The sequence below is a fragment of the Saimiri boliviensis genome, chromosome 18, assembly GCF_048565385.1.
Source record: "Saimiri boliviensis isolate mSaiBol1 chromosome 18, mSaiBol1.pri, whole genome shotgun sequence".
Lineage (NCBI taxonomy): Eukaryota > Metazoa > Chordata > Mammalia > Primates > Cebidae > Saimiri > Saimiri boliviensis.
Window position 1 is genome coordinate 11140010 of NC_133466.1, and position 21615 is coordinate 11161624.

The 21615-nt window shown below is 48.4% G+C and overlaps 1 protein-coding gene and 1 non-coding gene across 4 annotated transcripts; both read left to right on the forward strand.

Moving 5' to 3' along the window:
* Window positions 1–5170: 5170 nt before the first annotated feature.
* KCNE1 (potassium voltage-gated channel subfamily E regulatory subunit 1) lies at window positions 5171–19094 on the forward strand. Of its 3 annotated transcripts, none has more exons than XM_074389311.1 (2): window positions 5171–5238; window positions 16808–19094. In XM_074389311.1, the coding sequence occupies exon 2, from the start codon at window positions 16849–16851 to the stop codon at window positions 17245–17247; it is 399 nt and encodes a 132-aa protein (XP_074245412.1). In that variant the 5' UTR covers window positions 5171–5238; window positions 16808–16848; the 3' UTR covers window positions 17248–19094. The 3 variants fall into 3 exon arrangements, with proteins under 3 accessions (XP_074245412.1, XP_010336596.1, XP_010336595.1); XM_010338294.3 differs by lacking the exon at window positions 5171–5238 and adding an exon at window positions 5351–5463; XM_010338293.3 differs by lacking the exon at window positions 5171–5238 and adding an exon at window positions 5749–5850.
* Window positions 9574–9701, forward strand: LOC120368519 (small nucleolar RNA SNORA11). Its single transcript, XR_005582623.1, has one exon. It is a non-coding gene; the product is annotated as a small nucleolar RNA SNORA11 (small nucleolar RNA).
* Window positions 19095–21615: the final 2521 nt, after the last annotated feature.

Genomic DNA, 21615 nt, shown 5'->3' on the forward strand with positions numbered 1-21615 from the left:
ATAATTAATTTATCCACGTTCCTATCAGCACAGCATTATTCCGGGACAAAAACGGGGTGGAGAGTGACAGAGGGGGTAGGAACCTGTTATTTCTTCTGGAAAAGCTTTCTTAATTGGATTTGTGCTCTTTTCATAACAATGTGAAGGTTATGGTTACTTGTTAACTGCAAGGGCAGCTGTAACGCCCAAACCTGTGGGTCTACAGCCAACTGCATCTCATCTTCCCTGGGTGACTAGAGGGTGCTGTGACTTAGTGACAATGACTCCAAGACCTGGACAGAAGCAGCCTAAATGACCAGGTTAATGGACAGTCTTGCTATCCACCAGTCAGACAGCATTCAGGGGCATTTTTTGGGCACAGTACACAGTAGAGACCTATGAAATTGACTGTTATACAGTTGACTTTGTCTAATGGAAAAAACAGTCCTTCCTCTAAATCAGGGGTTCCTAATGTGGCAGCCATGAATGGCCTAGCATATCAGAGGTCTAGAAAGCTCTTGAATTGTAGATCAAATGTTGCATATGTGTGCATTGGGATGGGTGGGGGCAGGATGGTGGAGGAGAGCCATACTTTTTCTCAGATTCCCAAGAATCTGAAAAAATTAATAACCATTGTTGTAAAGTGGTAACAGAACATACACATCTGACATAGCCAAAAACACTTGCAACACAACTAATCAGCAAGGTCAAAGCAATTCCATGAGGAAAGGAGTTCTCAGGTATGCCATGGGAAGAAACAGCTGGGTAAGGGGCTTTGCAGAAAGTAGATCCTGGAACAGAGTGGCAAACGCTACCCCTACAGAACCAGCAGGGCCGTTCAGCACGGGAGCCTGCTGAGGGTCCTTGTGAAGGAGAATGAGGATTAGCAGGGCCTGTGGTAAACTCTGGTTTGCATTTTGTGTAGGAAGCTGACAGCATCAGCATCAGTTTCTGCCAGTTGGCCACTCTGCCAAAAGTGAGCATGACATTTCCAAGTCCCCTGAATTTTGTTGAATATGAGAGCTCTCCATTTTTAAATCTTAAGAGTGAATTCAGAATTAAAGTAAACAAACAGACCCTATGCCTAGAGGCTCAGAGCTGGTCAGAGGTGCCCATTCTTAGATCTTTGATGCAGAGCTGAGGTTTGAAAAAGTCCTGGGCCCCATTCAGAGGCAGGCGTCAGCCTGTGCTGTGTAAAGCTGGAAACATGCTAGACCCATGAAGAAGAGTCTGGAAGGGGGAAAGGTGAGTCATGCAGAGAACAGAGGCACCTTGAGTGCTGGTCTAGAAGCTCTGCTCGAGGGGCAGAGGAGTGGGGAATGAAGCTGGTGAGCTGGAACAGCCTGCAGGGCTCCAAACGGGTTGTGGGTGGTTTCTTTCTGGAACCAGAACAATCCTCTAGGAGGTCTTAGGAGAATGCCAGGAGGCCACACACATCGCTTGGGAGAGAGGCTTCTCATGTGTAGCATTCGTTCCCAGGCAAAAAGAGTCCTGGGAGAAAACTGACACAGGCCACCTATGCCCAAGCAAATCAGACAGGGAAATGTTGGTCAAAGGAGGGAAACAGAAGAGACTGGAGAGCATCCAATGGCTCTCAGAAGACATGGATGTGTTAAGCCACCCGTGTGGGAAGGGGATAGAGCTGGGGGAGGGGGAGGGTAACACAGCCAGTAGCTGGCTGGGGTCTCTTTCATTATTCTGTACCCCACTAGTGGGGCAGAATGGGGACTTCAGGGCCATTGTTTACCTTGGACTTTCTCATGGAGAGGAAATATTACGCTTTCAGCATACTGTGACACCCAGTTTATGCTCTGCTGCTGCTTAAGAAAGATTGTTGCCAGCCAGGCAACTGCAATCTCAGCTCTTTGGGAGGCCGAGGTGGGTGGATCACAAGGTCAAGATATCAAGACCATCCTGGCCAAGATGGTGAAACCCAGTCTCTACTAAAAATACAAAAATTAGCTGGGCATGGTGGCACACGCCTCTAGTCCTAGCTACTCAGGAAGCTGAGGCAGGAGAATCACTTGAACCCAGGAGGCGGAGGTTGTAGTGAGCTGAGATTGTGCCACTGCACTCCGGCCTGTTGACAAAGTGAGACTCTGTCTCAAAAAAGAAAGAAAGAAAGAAAGATTGTTAACCTTTAGGGATGTGTCTTGCTGAAGATCCAGAAGTCCCAGGGCAATAAGAGTTGTCCCTGAGGATAATAGAAACTACAGGGTAAAGGAGTAAAAAAGCAACAAGGGGCAAGGCACATTGGATCACACCTGTAATCCCAACACTTTGGGAAGCCAAGGCAGGAGGATCACTGGAGGTCAAAAGTTCGAGACCAGCCTGAGACTCCCATTTCTACAAAAAAAAAAAAAAAAAAAAAAAAAGTTTAAATTAGCCAAGGCATGGTGGTGTACAACTGTAGTTCCAGCTACTCAAGAAGCTGAGCTGGGAAGATCTCTTGAGCCAGGAGTTCGAGGTTGCAATGAGCTATGATTGCGCCACTGCACTCCAGCCTAGGCAGCAGAGTTAGATTTTGTCTAAGGAAAAAAAAAAAGTCGACAAAAGGGGCCAAAGGGCAAGGAATGTCCCCAGGTGAGCACAGGAGCATCTGGATACCAACTGAAAGGCAGCCAGTGGGAAGAGTAAAGAATTGCCCACATGACCCTGCATCCTCAGTGGGTTCCACTGCAGGTCTGCCCTTTCTGGTGGCAGGCTGAGCCTCTCTTCCTTTACTATCCTCTGAGCAGAGTTAGGCGCAAAAGCAGGACATCCAAGTTTCAAGTTAAGACTTGAGATTTTTCTGAGAAAGGATGAGAAGTGGCTGGAGCTTTGGCTTTGATCACATGCACTGAGGTGAGAGCTCATGAAAAATGAAGATAAACCCACTGAGGGGGCAGGGAGCCATGCTCACCACCCCTCGAGCAAAGGGACCAGGAAGAAAGGGAGAGGAAGAGAGAGAAATAAAGACAGAGTGAACCAAGGACTCTGTGGGCTATGGTTCTGTTATCATCATTATTTCAAGATCAGTCATACCTATAAGATGGAAAGAGGCAAGCATGAAAGAATGAAGGGAGAAGGAAGAAGAAGGAAAAAGAGAAAAAGAGTAAACCATTTCAAGCTCATCAAGGATAACAAGATACTCTTTCTCATCTGTAATCATGTCTTATCATTTCAAATAGAAAATGACAACCACAGCATCATCATAATAAAATAATTCATCATATGTGGGATAGAGAGGGAGAAGAGGAGACATAAAAACACCATCCATCACTTACCTAAGCCTTTACTTTCTGACAGAGCTTCCATTCATACTGTCTTCACGGTAACCAGGTGACAGGTGGGCAGGTATTGTCCTTCACTCTGACGGGAATAATGTTCCCTGCAGCTGATCTGGGCTGCTCCACACATGTTTACCTGGTCTACAAATTGTTACTAAAAGGATTACACATCAAAGCTTGGTGGGACAAACATTTTGCTTCGATCCATTATCCATTTGGAGAGGTAGGCAGGAGGATACTGCAAATGTACAGCATGACCTGGAGGAGAAGAATCCAGGGGATTTTCAGAAAAAAGTTTATGTAATGTTTCTTAAATATTAAAGTACGTAGAGTTTGATACGGTTTGGCTGCATCCCCACCCAAATCTTATCTTGAATTGTCATCCAAACTGTAATCCCCATGTGTTGCAGGAGGGACCTCGCGGGAAGTGATTTGATCATGGAGGCGGTTCTTCCATTGTTCTCGTGATAGTGGGTGAGTTCTCACGAGATGGAATGGTTTCACAAAGGGCTTTTCCTTCCTCTTTGCTCTGAACTTCTCTCTCCTGCCGCCATGTGAAGAAGGACATGTTTGGTCCCCCTTCAGCCATTGTAAATCCTTGAGACCTCCTCAGTCATGCTGAACTATGAATCAATTAAATCTCTTTCCTTTGTAAACTACCCAGTTTCAGGCAGTTCTTTATAACAGCGTGAGAATGGACTGAGTTGTTGCAAAACAAAAAAAGGAAGGAAAACATAGAGTAGCATAAATAAGATATTAAATCCCTGGGAGGCCTACCACTAATAGACAATGTTAACATGGTGGTGTGCTTCCTTATAGAAATAACGCTTGGCATCCAATATGTATAATTTAGGGCCTTAAGTTTTGTGGGGGTTTTGTTTTTTGTATTTGTATTTTTCACCTAACATGATAATATAAAGATCTCCCACGTCAGTTTTTTGTTTGTTTGTTTGTTTTGAATCAGAGTTTGGCTCTTGTTGCCCAGGCTGGAGTGCAATGGCATGACCTCAGCTCACTGCAACCTCTGCCTCCTGGGTTCAAGTGATTCCCTTGCCTCAGCCTCCCAAGTAGAGATTACAGGTGCCCACCACCACGCCCAGCTACTTTTTGTATTTTTAATAGAGATGGGTTTCACCATGTTGGTCAGGCTGGTTTTGAACTCTTGACCTCAAGTGATCCACCCACCTGGGCCACCCAAAACGCTGGGATTACAGGCATGAGCCACTGCACCTGGCCCCATGTTGTTATAAACTAGTTGTAAACATTATTTTAAGGACTGCATATAATATTCTACTATGTAGAATAATATGTACTGTAATTTACCTATTTTTCAATTTTTAGATGTTTAGATTCTAGTTATTGTAAGTAAATATACAAAGAACTTTGACATGCATAAGGTTTTTTCTACAGCTCTGATCCTTTCCACAGAATAGATCTCATGCAGTGCAATTTCATGTCATAGGCTATGAACATTTCAGGACCTTCCAACCCGGCTGTGTGGGTTCATTTTGCCCCCACATTGCAGGGCAATGCTGGTTCTGCCTGTCACAGACACATCGGTGCCCTCCTCGGAGAGCCACCAATCACCCTGGTTGAGGCCCAGGGTGACCTGCCGAGGAAGACCATGGGGACAGTGACCCTAGAGAATGTCTTCTAGCCCTAGGTCAGTAACCTGCCTCTGCGACCCCGCTGCGGAGCAGGAGCCTGAAGCTTGGGTGTCATTCCCCAGAAGATTCGTGGGATTGTCTTTTGGGGACTGCCCCTTCTCACTCTTCTCTGCCAAGCTGGTGAGCAATCGCTATGAAATTTGTTGGGAAGTCACTGGGGTCATTGCACGGTTTGCTCCCTGGAGAAAGACGGAAAGACGGAAAGGTCCCCAGTACGTTAGAGTGCGCGCCAAGGCTTTGGGTGCCTCCAGCGACTGCCTACCGCTCTGGGTTCCCTCCAGTCTGGCCCACAGCTGCACCCCGGGCTCAGGGCTGCACACTCAGTAAGTAGGCGCTTAATAAATGTTTGCCAAATAGGGGTGTGGCCGAAGCTAGGGTGCGGGATGAGGCTAAAACGAGCCGTGGGGGCGGAGGATAAGCGGTCTTTGGAGTGATTATGCTCGGAGATGTTTGAAGGCCCGCGCGTCCGAGGGTGGGGCGTCTCCCAGAGGGCCTTTCTCCGGGCTGCAGAAGCTTCCACCCTAGCAACCTCAAACTTTTGCCGGAAGGTAGGTGGCTCTGTCGGCCCATCGGCTTTCGGGATCCTAACGCAGACGTTCTGCCGGCCCTGAGCTTCTCGGGCAAGATCCAAAGCGCCTTCCCGCGCGCGGGGCGGCGTTGGTCTGGGGTGCAGGGTGCAGAAGACCCGGGTGATTCGGGGCTGGTGAGGGGTGGTCCCGGGGGACCCTGGGCTGGTCCGTGCGGGTGGGTGGAGTGGGGCGGGACACGTGGCGGCTCTGGGAGGCCCCGGGAGGTCCCGCCGGCCCCTCCCCGCCCCCAGCGCAGCGCTCAGGCGCTCAGAGGGTGCCACCCCGGGGCTGGGCTGTCGGTGGCCTCAGCGCTCGGCAGGCGCGCACTCCCCTCCACACCCGGCTTTCTCGGCATCTCAGACCCAGGTAAGTCAGGGGCTCCCACCTCCGCGGCCCTCTTCCGGGTCGCGGGTGACCTAGTCCGGCGACCCGGGGGGCTCCTAGAACCTGCGTCTCTGGACGCGCAGCGGGCGCGCTCCAGGCTAGAAGCGCCGCGACCCCCAGAGTGGGAGACAGGATAGGATGTTCACCCTCTCCCCTCCTTTCCTTCTGCCGTTCTCACTACTTATGCAACAAACGCGTAGGAAAGCATATCACCAACATAAAACAAAGAAAACATTCCGCCATTATTAAGTTATAGACATTCTTGTGAAATATTTGGAAAACACCTACCTGCAAGTTTCAAACGAAAAAGAAAATAAAAACCACTCACGGGACCTGAGTCCCCACTTGGTTTCAAAGATCTTCAGCTTTTTTCTTTTTCTTTTCTTTTATTATTATTATTTTTGGGGGCCAGCTCCTGGGCCTTGGCATCTCCCTGCAGAAAGGGCATGGGACTCGGAGAACATTTCTGATATCCGATCTTGATTGCCGTAATGGGAAAACTGGGGAACTTCAGAAGAAAGTTGACTAAGCAGCAGAGACATATGCATGTGCCCAGTCTACTGCATAACACATCGCCTCCCGGATTTGTCACATTGCTCTATGAGAATTGACAGTTCATCTGAGTCCACATTCAGATTAAGAAGGAGGTTCCAGCTGCATTAAGGAAGTACCTTGTCAATAACCGCAGCTATCATTTATGGTCCAGGTGGTGGGGACTTTGCTGAGTTCACCCAGTTGCTTAAATTCAGCCACGACTCTGATTTTCAGTGACCAGGCAAAACTGAGCTGCTTTCTCTGGCCAGTTTCACACAATCATCAGGTTAGCTGAGGAGCCCTTGGAGGAAGATATTCTCTGTATCCAAAGGAAATAGTCAAGGATGTTCAGGTAGGACCTGCTTTGGACAGGTTATTGGAAAATGAATTGTCTTGAAAATAAAGCTCACTTAGAAGACATCAGAGGGACTCACTGCTGTCGTCTTAAATCTCTGAGGGCGAGACAGCTACTGTGTGGTTTCGGTCTTTCTGGTAGTTGAATGGAACACTTATTATTCATGTGTTCATGCATGCCTGCCTGCATTTGCTGAATGTTTATGGTGCTCCTACCATATGCCAGACACTGTTCTAGCTGCTTGGGATGCAATGAAGAACAACCCAAACAAAGATCCTTGCCTGCAAAAGCTTGCATTTTGGTGGGAAAGACAAACATTGAACAATCAACATGATAATTAAGAAAACTTGATTATATTGGAAGGTGACAAAGACTATGGAGAAGGAGGAGAGAAAAGGTTAAGAGTTACTGGGAATGGGGAAGGAGGGAAGAAAATTGTGCTCTACTGTTAACAATCACTGAATGCCTGAAAGGGTTTTAGAAATAAAGTGGGTTGCAGATACATAGATAAGAAGACTGTAGATCCTAATATACAAAATGAGTAATGATAAAAATATATTTTTGTTAATTTATTATTTTACTATTATTATTTTACTATTAATTTACATTAATAATATAAATATAAATAATATAAAATTTAATATATAAAAACATGCTACATTGCAAGAGTTTTTCCTTTGATTACTAAACAATCTATTTTCAGAGCGTTGTATACTTCATCAGTTATTCACTCACTTTCCCATTGTCATGGTAGTGAATCTAATTCTTTGCATTCCCATTTAGTTCAGGAAAACCTTACTGAAATATTCTGGGTATTGGAGTGGGGACAAAGGTGAGCAAGTTGGTCTCTGTCCTTTGGGACCTCGTGGGAGGAAATGCCCAGACAAGTCTACAAATGGTTAGAAGTTAGAATATGGCCAGCACTGCAGGAGAGATATAGACAAGGTATGAGGGGTCAATGAAGGGGAAGAGATTCTGGATCAGAGTCAGACACAGTGTGGATATGAGCTGGATTTTGAAGGACCAGTAGAATTTTAACAAGGGAATATGGTGGGAATGCCTCACCCATAGAGGGAACAGCAAACAAAGCAAGAGGCCGAGCACAGTGGCTCATGCCTGTAATCCCAGCACTTTGGGAGGCCAAGGTGGGGCCGATGGCCTGAGTCCAGGTATGCCGAGCCTGGGCAACAAGGCGAAACCCTATCTGTACTAAAAATACAAAAAGTAGCTGGGATGATGGCACACACCTGTATACCCAACTACTCGGGAAGCTGAGGCATGAGAATCACTTGAACCCAGGAGGTAGAGGAGGTTTTAGTAAGTTGAGATTGTGCCACTGCACTCCAGCCTGGGCAACAGAGCAATACTCGGTCTCAAAACGAAAATAAAATAAAGCAAGCCAGGAAGGTTGGGGGCTGATCCCATGCTGCACAAAAACCTGGGGCATATACCCCAAACGCTCACACATGTTTTCATAGAGTTTGATCGAGTCTCCTCACCACCTTGCCCACTTAGTGCCCCCTGACTCTGGGGAGAGGGGAAAGACAGAAGACCAGGCACAGCCAGCCAACTTCCAGGAAGCATCTGGTGGCTCTGGGTGGCTTCTTTTCTGTAACAAGGTAAATGTGTTTCCAGAATTTGGACATAGTGTTGTGATAAAGATGAAAACAATAGACAGTTGCTTCCAAGGACAATTGACTCAGAATTCTTGTCTCAATAAGATCATATTCACCAAAATGAGGCTTACCCCATTGTGTGTGTGTGTGTGTGTGTGTGTGTGTGTGCGCGCGCGCAATTATATATAGTATATAATGAGAGTAGATTCCATCATTTCCACTGTTCAGGTGAGGAAACTGAGGCTCCCCAGATTTATTTCATTTGCTGAAGTTGAGATTCCTTCCTTCCCTCCTGATGGGTGACTTCAGCTGCCAAACACTCGCCCATGTTTTCATATCGAGTTGGATGGAGTCTCCTCACCGGCTCGCTGGCCTGACTCCCTGAGCATTCAGTGTTTCTATTTCCATCCTTTGCACCCCAAGCCCTCTCTCCATCACCTGCAGAGAGGTCCAGGAAGCTCCTGGTAAAAGCACCAGACTCAAGCCACACCCCGCGTCCCACTAGGATGTGACAGAAAACACTTTTCTGATCAGAGAGGACAGTCTGATTCTGGGCCTCTGCACGGTTTCATCCTGATTCTTGAGAGACCCTGGCCACCTTGGTGCCCACTGACTCTGGGAAGAGGGGAAGGACAGGAGACCAGACAAAGCCAGCCAACTGCCTGGAAGCATGTGGTGGGCCTGGGTGGCTTCTTTTCTGCAACGAGGTAAATAACGTTTCCAGAATTTGGACACAGTGTTGTGATAAAGATGAAAACAATAGACAGTTGCTTCCAAAGACAGTTGACTCAGAATTCTTGGCTCAGTACGATCGTATTCACCAAAATGAGGCTTATCCATCATTGCTTTTACCCTAATTCTGCTTCTTAAAAGAAATGAGGCCAAATGATGACGTTAAGAGTGGGTGCTCTTTGAGGAAATGTGTAAGGAGTGCTGTCAAGCGTGATAAAAATGCCACCCCAGTCAACCTAGGGAAGTAAGTTAAGGAGTCATGTAGTTTATCTAGGACTGAGCTGGGGCTGGAGCCCAGATTCCTGAGCTCTGACTCTGACATTTCTGTCTTCCCTACTCACCCCTAGAATCTATTCCTTTTAGAAGAAAGCTCGGAGTCAGCCACAAGAACCTTACCCAGTCAGTAAATGGGTAAGAAAGACTGATCGGGATCTGGGAGGATTTGCTAATAATAATAAAAGAATGAGAGGGATGTGCTCAGGGCAGGGGGCCTGAAGAACGGCTCCTCCCTTTTAAACACACTCAAAAGGAGTCCGAGGTCACAGGGACGAGGGAAACAAATTTGTGGCCTCCCCATGAGCAAATGCCCCACGCATCTCCCCGGCAGAATGAATGGGACAGGGCTCAATACTGGAAGTCTGCAGTATTTACTGGGGAAGGCTGCTGTCTACAGCCCGACCAGCTTATGCATGGGTAGGCCACAAATGGTCTTAGAAATAAAGACTTTGGAGAAAGAAAGTGAGAGAGAGAGAGAGCGCGCGAGAGAGAGAGAGGGGAAGGAAGGAAGGAAGGAAGGAAGGAAGGAAGGAAGGGAGAGAGAAAGAGAGAGGAAGAAGGAAGGGAGGGAGTAAGGGAGGGAGGGAGGGAGGGAGGGAGGGAAAGAAAGAAAGTTTCTCTTGCTGGGAAAGCTGTTCGGAAAGCTTCCAGGCTGTTATCAGTGCTGATAGGCCACACAGCTGGAGCACGGGGGATAAATCAGAAGGGTGGTGTGTGCTGGGAGCAGCGAGGCGCCACCCACTGCCCTCTTCTCCCCTGGATTCAGCTGGGGGCCTAACGGAACTCCAGGGAGCAGGAGTCTCCGTTGGTCCGCACCTACAGGTGCTTCACTCAGCTCAGCTACCCAGAGCCCTGTGTCCTGAATGATTTCCAGCAGACCAGCAGCTCTGGGTCTAAGCTTTTAAGAAAACAAAAATTATGCTACCCTTGATAAGGGGCAGCATTCATGTCTCACACCCAGGCAGAAGCAGAAATGGCCAGAATCCACCCCTACTTTCTGGGCCAGACAAGGCCACAGTTTGAGAGTGTTCAGCACACGCCGAGCATCAGATGGACTTTGTTTGGAGTTGAACATCCCTGACCCCTACCGTTTCTGTCTTCCTCATCCCTTTAATCACTGTGCAAGCCACAAAAAGCTGAAGGGAAAGGAACAGGGATGACTTCTGATGGCATATTTAGGTAAGAAGCCAACCTCCATTTGCATAGATCCAATGCTACCTGACAGAAGTGGCCTATTCCTCAGCTACTTTGAGCCTCAATAAAGGGTCGGTTTCTTCTGTACAAAGTCCTGGGAATTGCTCTCCTTCTAAATCAAATACGAGTCAATAGCTAAGAGGTTACATTTTAGATATATTTTTGGTTGTTAGTTTTTGTTTTTATTTATTTAAGTTCCAGGGTACAAGTTCAGGACGTGCAGGTGTGTTACATACGTAAACATGTGCCATGATGTTTGTGGCACCTGTCAACCCATCACCCAGCTATTAAGCCCAGCATGCATTAGCTCTTTTCCCTAATGCTCTTCCCCACCCACCTTCCCCCCACCCAGCAGGCTCCAGTGAGTGTCGTTCCCCTCCCTGTGTCCATGTGTTCTCATTGTTCAGCTCCCACATATAAGTGAGAGCATGCAGTGTTTGGTTTTCTGTTCCTGCGTTAGTTTGCTAAGGACACGTATTTCTGATAGGAGAGATTACTTTTGGCAAGCCATCTCACCTCTAAGGAGCCCCATTTTCTGTAAATTAAGATGGTTGGATCAGTTGCTCTCCCACTCTGTTGGAGTCCAGCAGTCTGAGAGTGCAGCCACAGGGGCATGTAGTGCTTTGGAATCATGTACAATAGAACGGAACCTAGAGAATCTGACATAAATTCCCAAATGACATGCAGATCCCAGACTCTGTGTCATTTACACGACATTAACTATTAAGAAGACATTGCCAAGAGCGAAATGAACCAAAAAACGAAAACAAAAAAAAAACAAAAAAAGAAAACATTGCCAAACTCATTTTGGGACTCATTACAGAAAAGTGCCATGGTGACCCAGCCTGCAGGCATTGGGAGTATGGAGGACATTCAACAAAAGCCATGCAATAAATTACATGTAAAGTTTTTTAAAAATATTTTAAAAATATAGGGTTGTTATTTGAAAGGCGGTTAATTCGCTTGACCTAAAGCTTGACCTAAGCTTTGACAGGCGGATTGTAATTGAAGGCATCAGCGTGCATGAGAGTGGGGAGAGCTGAGGTTACACTGAAGACTGGAGAGTTTCGTTCTGCCGTTTCTCTTCAGACTGTGTCAGAGGCAAACAAGACCAAAAAAGAAAATATAAAAAACAAACAAGATTTGAAAAAGAGTCAGCGAAATCATAGTTTATATTCTTGCAAAATTCCTCCAGGTACCCTGCAGCACAAAAGGCTGGTGGCTCAGTTTCCTGGGGACCCACACCGCAGCTCAGTGGTTCTCCAGCTTGGCTACAAATTAGCATCATTTGAGAGGTTTCTAAAAAGTCTCCAGATCAGGCAGGAACCCAGACCAGTGACATTAAAATCCAGGAACCATTATTTTCTAAAAGCTCCCCCTGTGACTCCAAGAGATCACCAAGCAGGGCCTACAAACCAGCAGCATTAGCACCACGTGGGAATGTGTTAGGAATGCAGATTCCAAGGCCTGCCCCAGCTCTACCTAATCAGAAATTCCATAAGTAGAGCCCAGCAATCCGCATTTGTTTAGACAGAGTCTCACTCTGTCACCTAGGCTGGAATGCAATGGCACAATCTCAGCTCACTGCAACCTCCACCTCCTGGGTTCAAGTGATTCTCCTGCCTCAGCCTCCTGAGTAGCTGGGGCTACAGGTGCCTGCCAGCATGCCTGGCTGATTTTTGTATTTTTAGTAAGAGACAGGGTTTCACCATGTTGGCCAGGCTGGTCTCGAACTCCTGACATCAAGTTATCCACCTGTCTCGGCCTCCCAAAGTGCTGGGATTAAAGCAGCATTCTGTATTTTAACAAGGTCACCCTAAAGCACTCTAAAGATTGGGAACCACTGCCTTAGAACAAGGTGGGGGATGGTTTGGGCTTGGGAGGTTTTCAAAGCAGGTGTTTCCGCTTGCTTCTTTGACCATAGAAAAGTCCATCTGGTTGTAAGTAACAAGCCTTCTTAGTGAACTCCCTATTATGAATTAACTACAGACATTATTCTTAATTTAATTTGCTGTATGTATTTATCAGTTTTAAGCCAATTAACATGTGGATCTTCAAATGCTGCCTTTCATAATTCTATTATCACATGGTCTTGAAGTTGTAAAGACTCTCTAACAGTAATTGGTGGCAGAATTATTTTCCAGTTGTGATCATTCTGGGTTTTTGGAAATAACATCACAGTATCAGGTCCAGGTCTGTCTGTTTTCTGGGGCAGGATTTTATGCATTCATAAGTGGTTTCGGCTCATTTAAAAAGAAATGGTTGAGCATCTAGTTTGGATCTGTTACCAAACAATTCCTCACTACCCCTGTGATTAGAATGGAGCTAAATGCTAGTTTTGTATAAGAACAAGTACCTGAGTCACTTGAGCCCAGGCAGCTTAACCCCTGACATATCTCTGCACAGACTCAAAAGCCTAGAAACCAGGAAAGGCCACAATCTTTGATTCTCATTCATATCTGATCTCTCCACAAAGTAAAGGAGAGCCGCCATGGTTAGCCACGGGAACGCCAAACGTAAACATCTAAAGCCCCATATCCTTGGGCTGCAATTTCTTAACGAGATGGAAAAACCAATAAACTCCTACCCAGGACCACTGAGTGTGCACCTGCCACATGCCACGTGCTGTCAGCCACTCTACGCACCTGATCAGTGATTCAACAGCCCGCAGATGTCAGTGGTGTTTCTCACTACTTTGGAAAGAGAAAGACTTGACTGAGCAAATAAGGAACCTGTCCAGGATCATGTGGCCGGGAAGCAGCAAAGCAAAGCTAGAATCAACCCTGGGGGTGGCAGTGGAATCCCAGAGTCTGAGCTCTTTCTGCTCCTCACACCTGCCTTCTGAGACTGTGGCTCAGGGTGGGAGATGACTACCCTTCTGGAAAAGGGAGTCAGTTAAAGCTTTGGAGCCAGCTCATTGGCATCTGTTCATCAGAATAAGTATGTTATAAATAGTCAAGCCCCACTGGTCAAAAGATACTAAGTTCCAGTGGCATTTATTCAATAAACGCTCATGGCCAGCTCCTGTGTTGCTGCATGCCCAGCACCAACCTAGGTAGGCAGGGCAGGGATAAGGTAAGGGGCCTGGAGATCCCGACCATGATAAGGTTAGCAGGGGTCATGGTATACACAGTGCTGGCCCAGCCCCATGCATCAGAGCAGGCTTCAGGAAGGGAGAGCTAGGCTGAATTTTAAGCAGGAGTAGGCATCACTGAGAAGTTTCATGAGCCAAGAAGGAGGTGCAAGTCTGAGCTGGAGATGCGCAGCGTGTGGAGGCTCTGGGGCCAGCAGGGACCATAGGACATAGGGTCTGGATGCAGTAGCAATTGCAGTGAAATTGCAGCCCGAGGATTTCGGGCTTTGGGGGTTTAGGCTTGGCGTTCCTGTGGCTGACCATGGTGGCTCTCTTCTTTACTTTTCGGAAAGATCAGACATCAATGAGAATCAAAGATTGTTCATGGCCTCTCCTGGTTTTTACGCTTTTGAGTCTGTGCAGACACAGAATTGGAGAGGGATGCAGAGATTCTCAAATTTAGGGCCTGTATCCTTGAAGAAGACCAGGAGTTCCACCTTGAAGGCAGGGAGGAGCCAAGGAAGGCCTTCAAGGTGGGGACTGCCATGACAAGATTGCAGTCATCAGGGAGAATGATAAAGATTTTGGGGTGATTGGTGTTGCCACTCAGCTCACTGAGGCAGGGGCCAGTCTCTGACAGCCCAGGGTGGGGTGTTAAGTTTGAGGAGCCAGGGGATGGCCAAAGGGAACCATCTCCTTAGCAGGTCATTGGACACATGTCTCTGGAGCTTAAAGAGGGCCCTGGGTCGTGGCCATGCCAGTGAACTGGAGCAGGTGCGGTCATCCTGGGAGAGAGGAGAGTGGGAAGAGGAGACAGCAGGTGATAGAACTCTGAGATACAGCCACATTTCAGAGGTGGGTAGAGGAAGAGGGCCCTGGATAGGTGCCAGATGTCTTCACCTGATGCTGGGTTCAGCGTATGTTTTACAGTGAAGCCAATTCAATGAAGAATTGGCTCTAGGTCTAAGCTGCAGAGGAGCCAGATTTCGGAGGTTATCGGTCCTACACAAGATGATGTGCAATGTCACAGTCCCTATCCTGGCTGGGAAAGACAGAGCTGTCCCAGCATGTGTTGGGGATTTCTGTTTCCGTAGCGATTCTGGCCATAAACAGTCTTCCCAAACACTCCTTCACCTCTAGTTACAACAGTCATCCCGAGAGTGCCTCCAGGCCATATTCTACTCAGCTACTAAGAAGTGAGTAAGGGACAAGCGGAATAGCTCATGCCTGTAATCCTAGCACTTTGGGAGACTGAGGTGGGTGGATCTTGTAAGCCCAGGAGTTCAAGACCAGCCTTGGCAACACAGGGCAACCTCACCACTGCAAAAAATGCAAAAATTCACCAGGCATGATGGTGCGTACCTGTAGTTCCATCTTCTCTGGAGGCTGAGGTAGGAGGATCACCTGAACCCAGGAGGTTGAGGCTGCAGTGAGCTGAGATCACACCATTGCACTTCAGCATGGTGACAGAGTGAGACTCTGTCTCAATAAAACAGAGAAAGAAAGAATTGAGTGGGAGCACTTACATGTGATAAGCGCCGAATGGTCCCCTCCGGCTTGAGTTTGGAGTGTGACATCAACAACTTGGCCTCAGGGCTTTTGTTTCCCAGCAGAAACTAGGGGTAGAGGCTGGCATTTGCTCAAACAAACAAACAAACAAACAAACAAAAAACAATAAGGCCTGTTTTTTTTTTTTTTTTTTTTTTTGAGACGGAGTTTCGCTCTTGTTACCCAGGCTGGAGTGCAATGGCGCGATCTCGGCTCACCGCAACCTCCGCCTCCTGGGTTCAGGCAATTCTCCTGCCTCAGCCTCCTGAGTAGCTTGGATTACAGGCATATGCCACCATGCCCAGCTACTTTTTTGTATTTTAAGTAGAGACGGGGTTTCACCATGTTGACCAGGATGGTCTCGATATCTTGACCTTGTGATCCACCCGCCTCGGCCTCCCAAAGTGCTGGGATTACAGGCTTGAGCCACCGCGCCCGGCCAATAAGGCCTGTTTTTTAGCTTACCAATGATCTCAAAGTCACCTAGATGGGGTTTCCACCGCACACCAAACCCCTGACAGAATTTCACAGCTACTTGGAGACAATTTTTCCAATTCCCAGGCCCATGATGAGTATACAGGGACAGCGATATCAAGATTAAATGATAGGGAAAGTGTCACTTTCTGCAGAGCCAGCAAATGGTGAATGGAAATAAAAGGCAACCCATGTATCCACCGATCAACCCAGAGCGGGCATTGTGTAGACCCATGACGGCACACACCAGGGACCAGGGAGCATGTCAGCGCACCCCTCACCTGAGGTTTTAAGATTGTGTATGTGTGTGTGCGTATGTGTGGGCAAGGAGGGAAAACAGCACAGCTGCAACACTGGCCTCTTCAAGGGGAGCTCTCTGTGAAATCTCCCTAAACATTCTGAAGTCTACCATGTGACAGAGTGGATGTTTCATTCAAATGAATGTAAGTGCTCATAGGGAGATGCTCCGTGGTGAAATAGACCACCCACTGCACAGTACCTCCAAGGGCGCCCTGGCAGCACCCCAGTCTGACTGGTCATGCATAAGACCAGGAACTAGTTGTATAAAATGTGTGATTTTTTTAGGTCCATAGGAGGTCAAGGATAGGGATATTTGTCCCCCACGTATTTGTGGAGTTAGCAGCCAGAGCAGTGTTCATCTCTGGGAGAGGGCAGAGAAAAGAAGTGGGTATTCACCATGGGTTGTATACAACCATTGGAAGTAAGGGAATGCACACATCCAGTAACACAGGTGAACCACAAAAACACAGTCGTGAGGAAAAGGAAGGAGACTGAATGAGCTGAATGACTTGATACAATTTAGATAAACTAAAATGCACACATGCAACCCCATACAACCATAATATGCAGCAATGCATATTAAAGACGCTCATTCTGATGGTCACGTTTAGGGCTGGAGAATAGAGGTGGTGGATGGAAATAGAAGGAAATCAATGTATCCATTCATCAATCAAGAGAAGGCATTGCACAGACCCAAGATGGCACATGCCATGGCCTGGGGAGGTTGTCAGCTTACCCCTCTCACCTGAGATTTTAAAATTGTTTACATGTGTGTGCATATATGTGGGTTTTGGCCAATACATGCTTTTTGATTTGGGGTTGCATTTTGCTTTTAAGAGGTGTGCCTGGGAAGTTCGAGCTCCAGGAGGGGAACGTTGATGCCCAGGATGATCCTGTCTAACGCCACAGCGGTGATGCCTTTTCTGAACAAGCTGTGGCAGGAGATAGTTCAGCAGGGAGGCAACGTGTCAGGCCTGGCCCGCAGGTCCCCCCGCAGTGATGACAGCAAGCTGGAGGCCCTCTACGTCCTCATGGTGCTGGGCTTCTTTGGCTTCTTCACCCTGGGCATCATGCTGAGCTACATCCGCTCCAAGAAGCTGGAGCACTCTCACGACCCGTTCAACGTGTACATCGAGTCTGACAGCTGGCAAGAGAAGGACAAGGCCTACGTCCAGGCTCGGGTCCTGGAGAGCTACAGAGCATGTTACGTCGTCGAAAACCAACTGGCTGTAGAACAACCCAACACACACCTTCCTGAGACGAAGCCTTCACCATGAACCCCACCACTGGCTAACACTGGACACATCCTGCCTGGCAACCTGATTTTCTAATCACATTCCTCTCATACTCTTTACTGTAATGGGTACCACTGGATTTCTTTTTTGCTACTGTAAGGGGTGAGGGGTGGATTAAGGACATTGTTTTGCTGTTATTCTAAAATCACATTCTTCTGTGACAGACTGTCACTGGTTCCCCCATATCTGTCCCTGCCTTGTAAAATTTAGCAGAATCCCTGAGGACATGGCCTCTGAGAATAGAAGCTGCATTTTCCAGATTCCCTTGCAGCTAGCAAGGTTGTGTGACTAAGCCCTGGCCAGTAGCTATGGAAGTGAAGATGGCAATGTCCAAGGAATTCTTGGAAAGAAAATGACGTGTCCTTTACTTCCCTGGTCCTGCTTCCTAGTGGCTGGACATGGAGGGGGTGGAGAGCAGCTCTGAGTCTGGAAAATAACCAGGCACTCAAAGAACCACACACATCCGGGCCTGGGCGATGTGGTGGAGCAGGGTCCTCCTTACCACCCACAGGCCTGATGTACAGGAGAGAGAAACCCACCCCACTCTTCCTTAAGCCACTGTTATTTTGATCTTTGTTAAAGTAGCAGAATCAATGCCCTTACTAATGCACCTACCTTATAGGACTGAACCTAAAGGCATGACGCTTCCGTACTTGTCACAAGCACACACTGATTCTGCCCTAGTCACTTCTGTGCTCACTCCTGTGACACTATTCTCCTGCCCTTCCGCCTCTCACTCCTCCCTTGCACACACCCTTCACACATCTCCCCAAAAACACACATACACTCATATACACAGACACACACAGACACACATGCGTGCACACACACACACACACACACATCCCTCAAGCTAGAAAGAACTCACTTCCTACAGGGCTGAGATGGAGGAGGAAAAAATGCCCCCTTCAGAATGCATAGCAAGGGGACGGTGCTTGGTCACTGTGGGAGTAGGGAGAGGTGCCCCCACTCCCCGAGAGCCAGGGGAAGGAGTGGCTGTGAGCAGGGAGCGATGTGTGGCACTGGGGTGGCAGGTCCTTTTGAGGTGATGGGCCTGTTTTGTGAGTTGAATTGTAACCCCCCAAAAAGACAGATACCTTCAATGTGACCTGGTTGGGAAATAGGGTCTTTGCAGATGATGTAGTTGAGATGAGGTCATTGGGGTGGGCCCTCTTCCGATGTGACTGGAGTCCTTATCAGAAGAGGGGAATTTGGACACAGACACATAGGGAGAACACCGTGCCGTGACAGAGGCAGAGGGTGTGGCGGTGACAGGGCCGCAAACCAGGGAAGGTCAAGGATGGATGTGCATTCCCATCCCAAGAAGCTGGGAAGAGGCCAGGAAGGCTCCTCCCCCACAGGTTTCGGAGGAAGCACGGCCCTGCTTGAATTCAAACTTCTGGCCTCCAGAACTGTGAGGCAGTGAGTATCTGCTGTTGAGGCCACCCAGCTCGGGATACTACAGGGAACATACAGCACCTCTCACCCACCCAGAGACGGAGCCATGCCGCCTTCCAGTGGGGCACCCGGAGGAGCTGCCCCAGCAGATAGAGAGGGCCTCTGTTCTGCCACCTGCCTTGAGAGGGTCTCCAGCTGCCATCTGTAGCTTCGGAGTCCTCTGCAACGTGACATCCTGAAAGCTCAGCTGCCTGGGCATTCCTGAAGAGTGTGGAATATTTAAGTGAAACATACTGGTTTAAAACCTGCACCTAAGATAAATTAAAAGCAGCACGTGTGCATCTTTGGCCATCCTCAGTTGGATCCACGTGGTCTCATGAGGTTCCAGTCCTTGCTTCATATAATAAACACAGGCATGGCTCAGCCCCTCAGCTACCACAGTCCTTGAGATGAGCGGTCCTTTGGGTCACAAAGTCCTTTGAAAATCCAGTGAGAGCTGTGGTCTTCACCCCACCCGAATAATGCATATGGACACCACACCTTGCCTCCCATGTCCAGGGTTCGTGGGCCAGTGGCAGCCCAGCTATGCCTTGTGCATCTCACAGCCCCTGTGCGAGCCGGACCCGTCTGAGGCAGTTGTATTTTCCCAGACTGAAGGCAAGGCAGGTTTGCAGAGAGAGACCCAGAGCGCACGTGACCCGCCGCATGATCCCTGGCACACACTGACTTTGATATTTCAGGCACACGGACTGGCTTTTTATCACCACTTCATTTTCCCCACTAAGATTCCTGTGCCTTTTAAGGCAGAGGGAGAGCCCTGTGGCTTTAGTCTTCCCAGGCCTTAAAGGGCCCCTGTCTTCACTCACAAACCTCTCTTCCTCCCTCCCCTTCCTCTTCATCTTAAAGGGGGAGAGGGAAAAGTAAGTGGAAGACAAATTGAGCCACATATTTTCAGGCCCTTGTTACTATATTTTAAAAATTGCCTTCACATACAGAGCCCTTGCTATGCACCATGTACTGTTCTAAGCTCTTTACAGATAGAATCTCAATGACTGTTTTGCAGGCAATACTCTATGCATTCGTTAGCTAGGACAACAATGCTTTTGCAGTATTGAGATTTTGTTGAAAAATTAAAGCCACTTATCATGATCTGTGATGTGTGTTCGCAATATCACTATGTTAATTCTAGAAGATGGTTATCAGTTCTTGCAATGCTCTGATGAGGCAGCCCCGCAGACTTGGGAATAAGGAAAGTAAGATTGCATGTGGATGATGAAACTCTGCCATCAACACACAGCGGGTCAGAGCAGAGAGACGTGGGTACCCCTGATGCCTGCAGGTAGAAAGCAAGCAAAGCCCTAGGTGGAGACAGTGGCCACCTGTAGCACCCTCCTGCCTTGTAGAGGGGACGCTGCTATGCTGTGGGCACAGTCAGGACAGAGCGGGGAATGTGGGCACAGTCGGGACAGAGCAGGGAATGTGGGCACAGTCTAGATGGAACAGGGAATGTGGGCACAGTTGGGACAGAGCAGGGAATGTGGGCACAGTCTAGATGGAACAGGGAATGTGGGCACCGTCGGGATGGAGCAGGGAATGTGGGCACAGTCGGGACGGAGCAGGGAATGTGGGCACAGTCGGGACAGAGCAGAGAATGTGGGCACAGTCAGGAAGGAGCAGGGAATGTGGGCACCATCTGGGTGGAGCAGGGAATGTGGGCACTGTCTAGATGGAGCAGGGAATGTGGACACCGTCGGGGTGGAGCAGGGAATGTGGGCACAGCCGGGATGGAGCAGGGAATGTGGGCACAGTCGGGATGGAGCAGGGAATGTGGGCACCATCTGGGTGGAGCAGGGAATGTGGGCACAGTCTAGATGGAGCAGAGAATGTGGGCACCGTCTAGATGGAGCAGGAAATGTGGGCACCGTCTAGATGGAGCAGGGAATGTGGGCACAGTCGGGATGGAGCAGGGAATGTGGGCACCATCTGGGTGGAGCAGGGAATGTGGGCACAGTCTAGATGGAGCAGGGAATGTGGGCACCGTCTAGATGGAGCAGGGAATGTGGGCACAGTCGGGATGGAGCAGGGAATGTGGGCACCATCTGGGTGGAGCAGGGAATGTGGGCACAGTCTAGATGGAGCAGGGAATGTGGGCACCGTCTAGATGGAGCAGGGAATGTGGGCACTGTCTGGATGAACTTCTGGATATTGTAGGAGAAGCCGTGAACTCTCCTAATGTTTACACGTTAGCAACTAATTTGCTCTATGAAACTTGTGTGGGTCAAACAAAATATAACCTTGAGCTGGATTCTGCCCAGAGCCCACCAAGTAACTGCCTGTGCTTTACAGAGGGAGAATGGCTCCCAGCCAGTCCCATGCCACACTTGAGAGAAGCATAAACAGAGTCAGTGCTTGGGCGCCTGTAATCCCAGCATTTTGGGAGGCCAAAGAGGGCAGATTGCATGAGGTCAGGAGTTTGAGACCAGCCTAGCCAACATGACGAAACTCCATTTCTACTAAAAATGCAAAAATGAGCTGGGCATGGTAGCAGGTGCCTGTAATCCCAGCTACTCAGGAGCCTGAGGTGAGAGAATTGCTTGGACCCGGGAGGTGGAGGTTGAAGTGAGTCAAGAGTGCGCCACTGCACTCCAGCCTGGGCAACAGAGTGAGACTTTATCTCGAAGAGAGGGAGAGAAAGAGGAACCCTGCTCAGCCACAGTGGCAGGAACAGGCATTTCCTTGAGTGTGGTCCTGGGGCCAAGGGACCAGAGGTCCCAGCCTCACGATGAAAGGCTGTTATCAGGCTGTCCTCACCTGACACTGTGAGAACATCCCATTCATCTGACCCTCCCATTCAGATTCTAGATTCCATAATCGTTGCATCTCCAGGCCAGGCTGTGTGAGCACAAAATAATGCATGTGTCTCTGTTGAAAGTGTCCTCCATCTAAAATCCA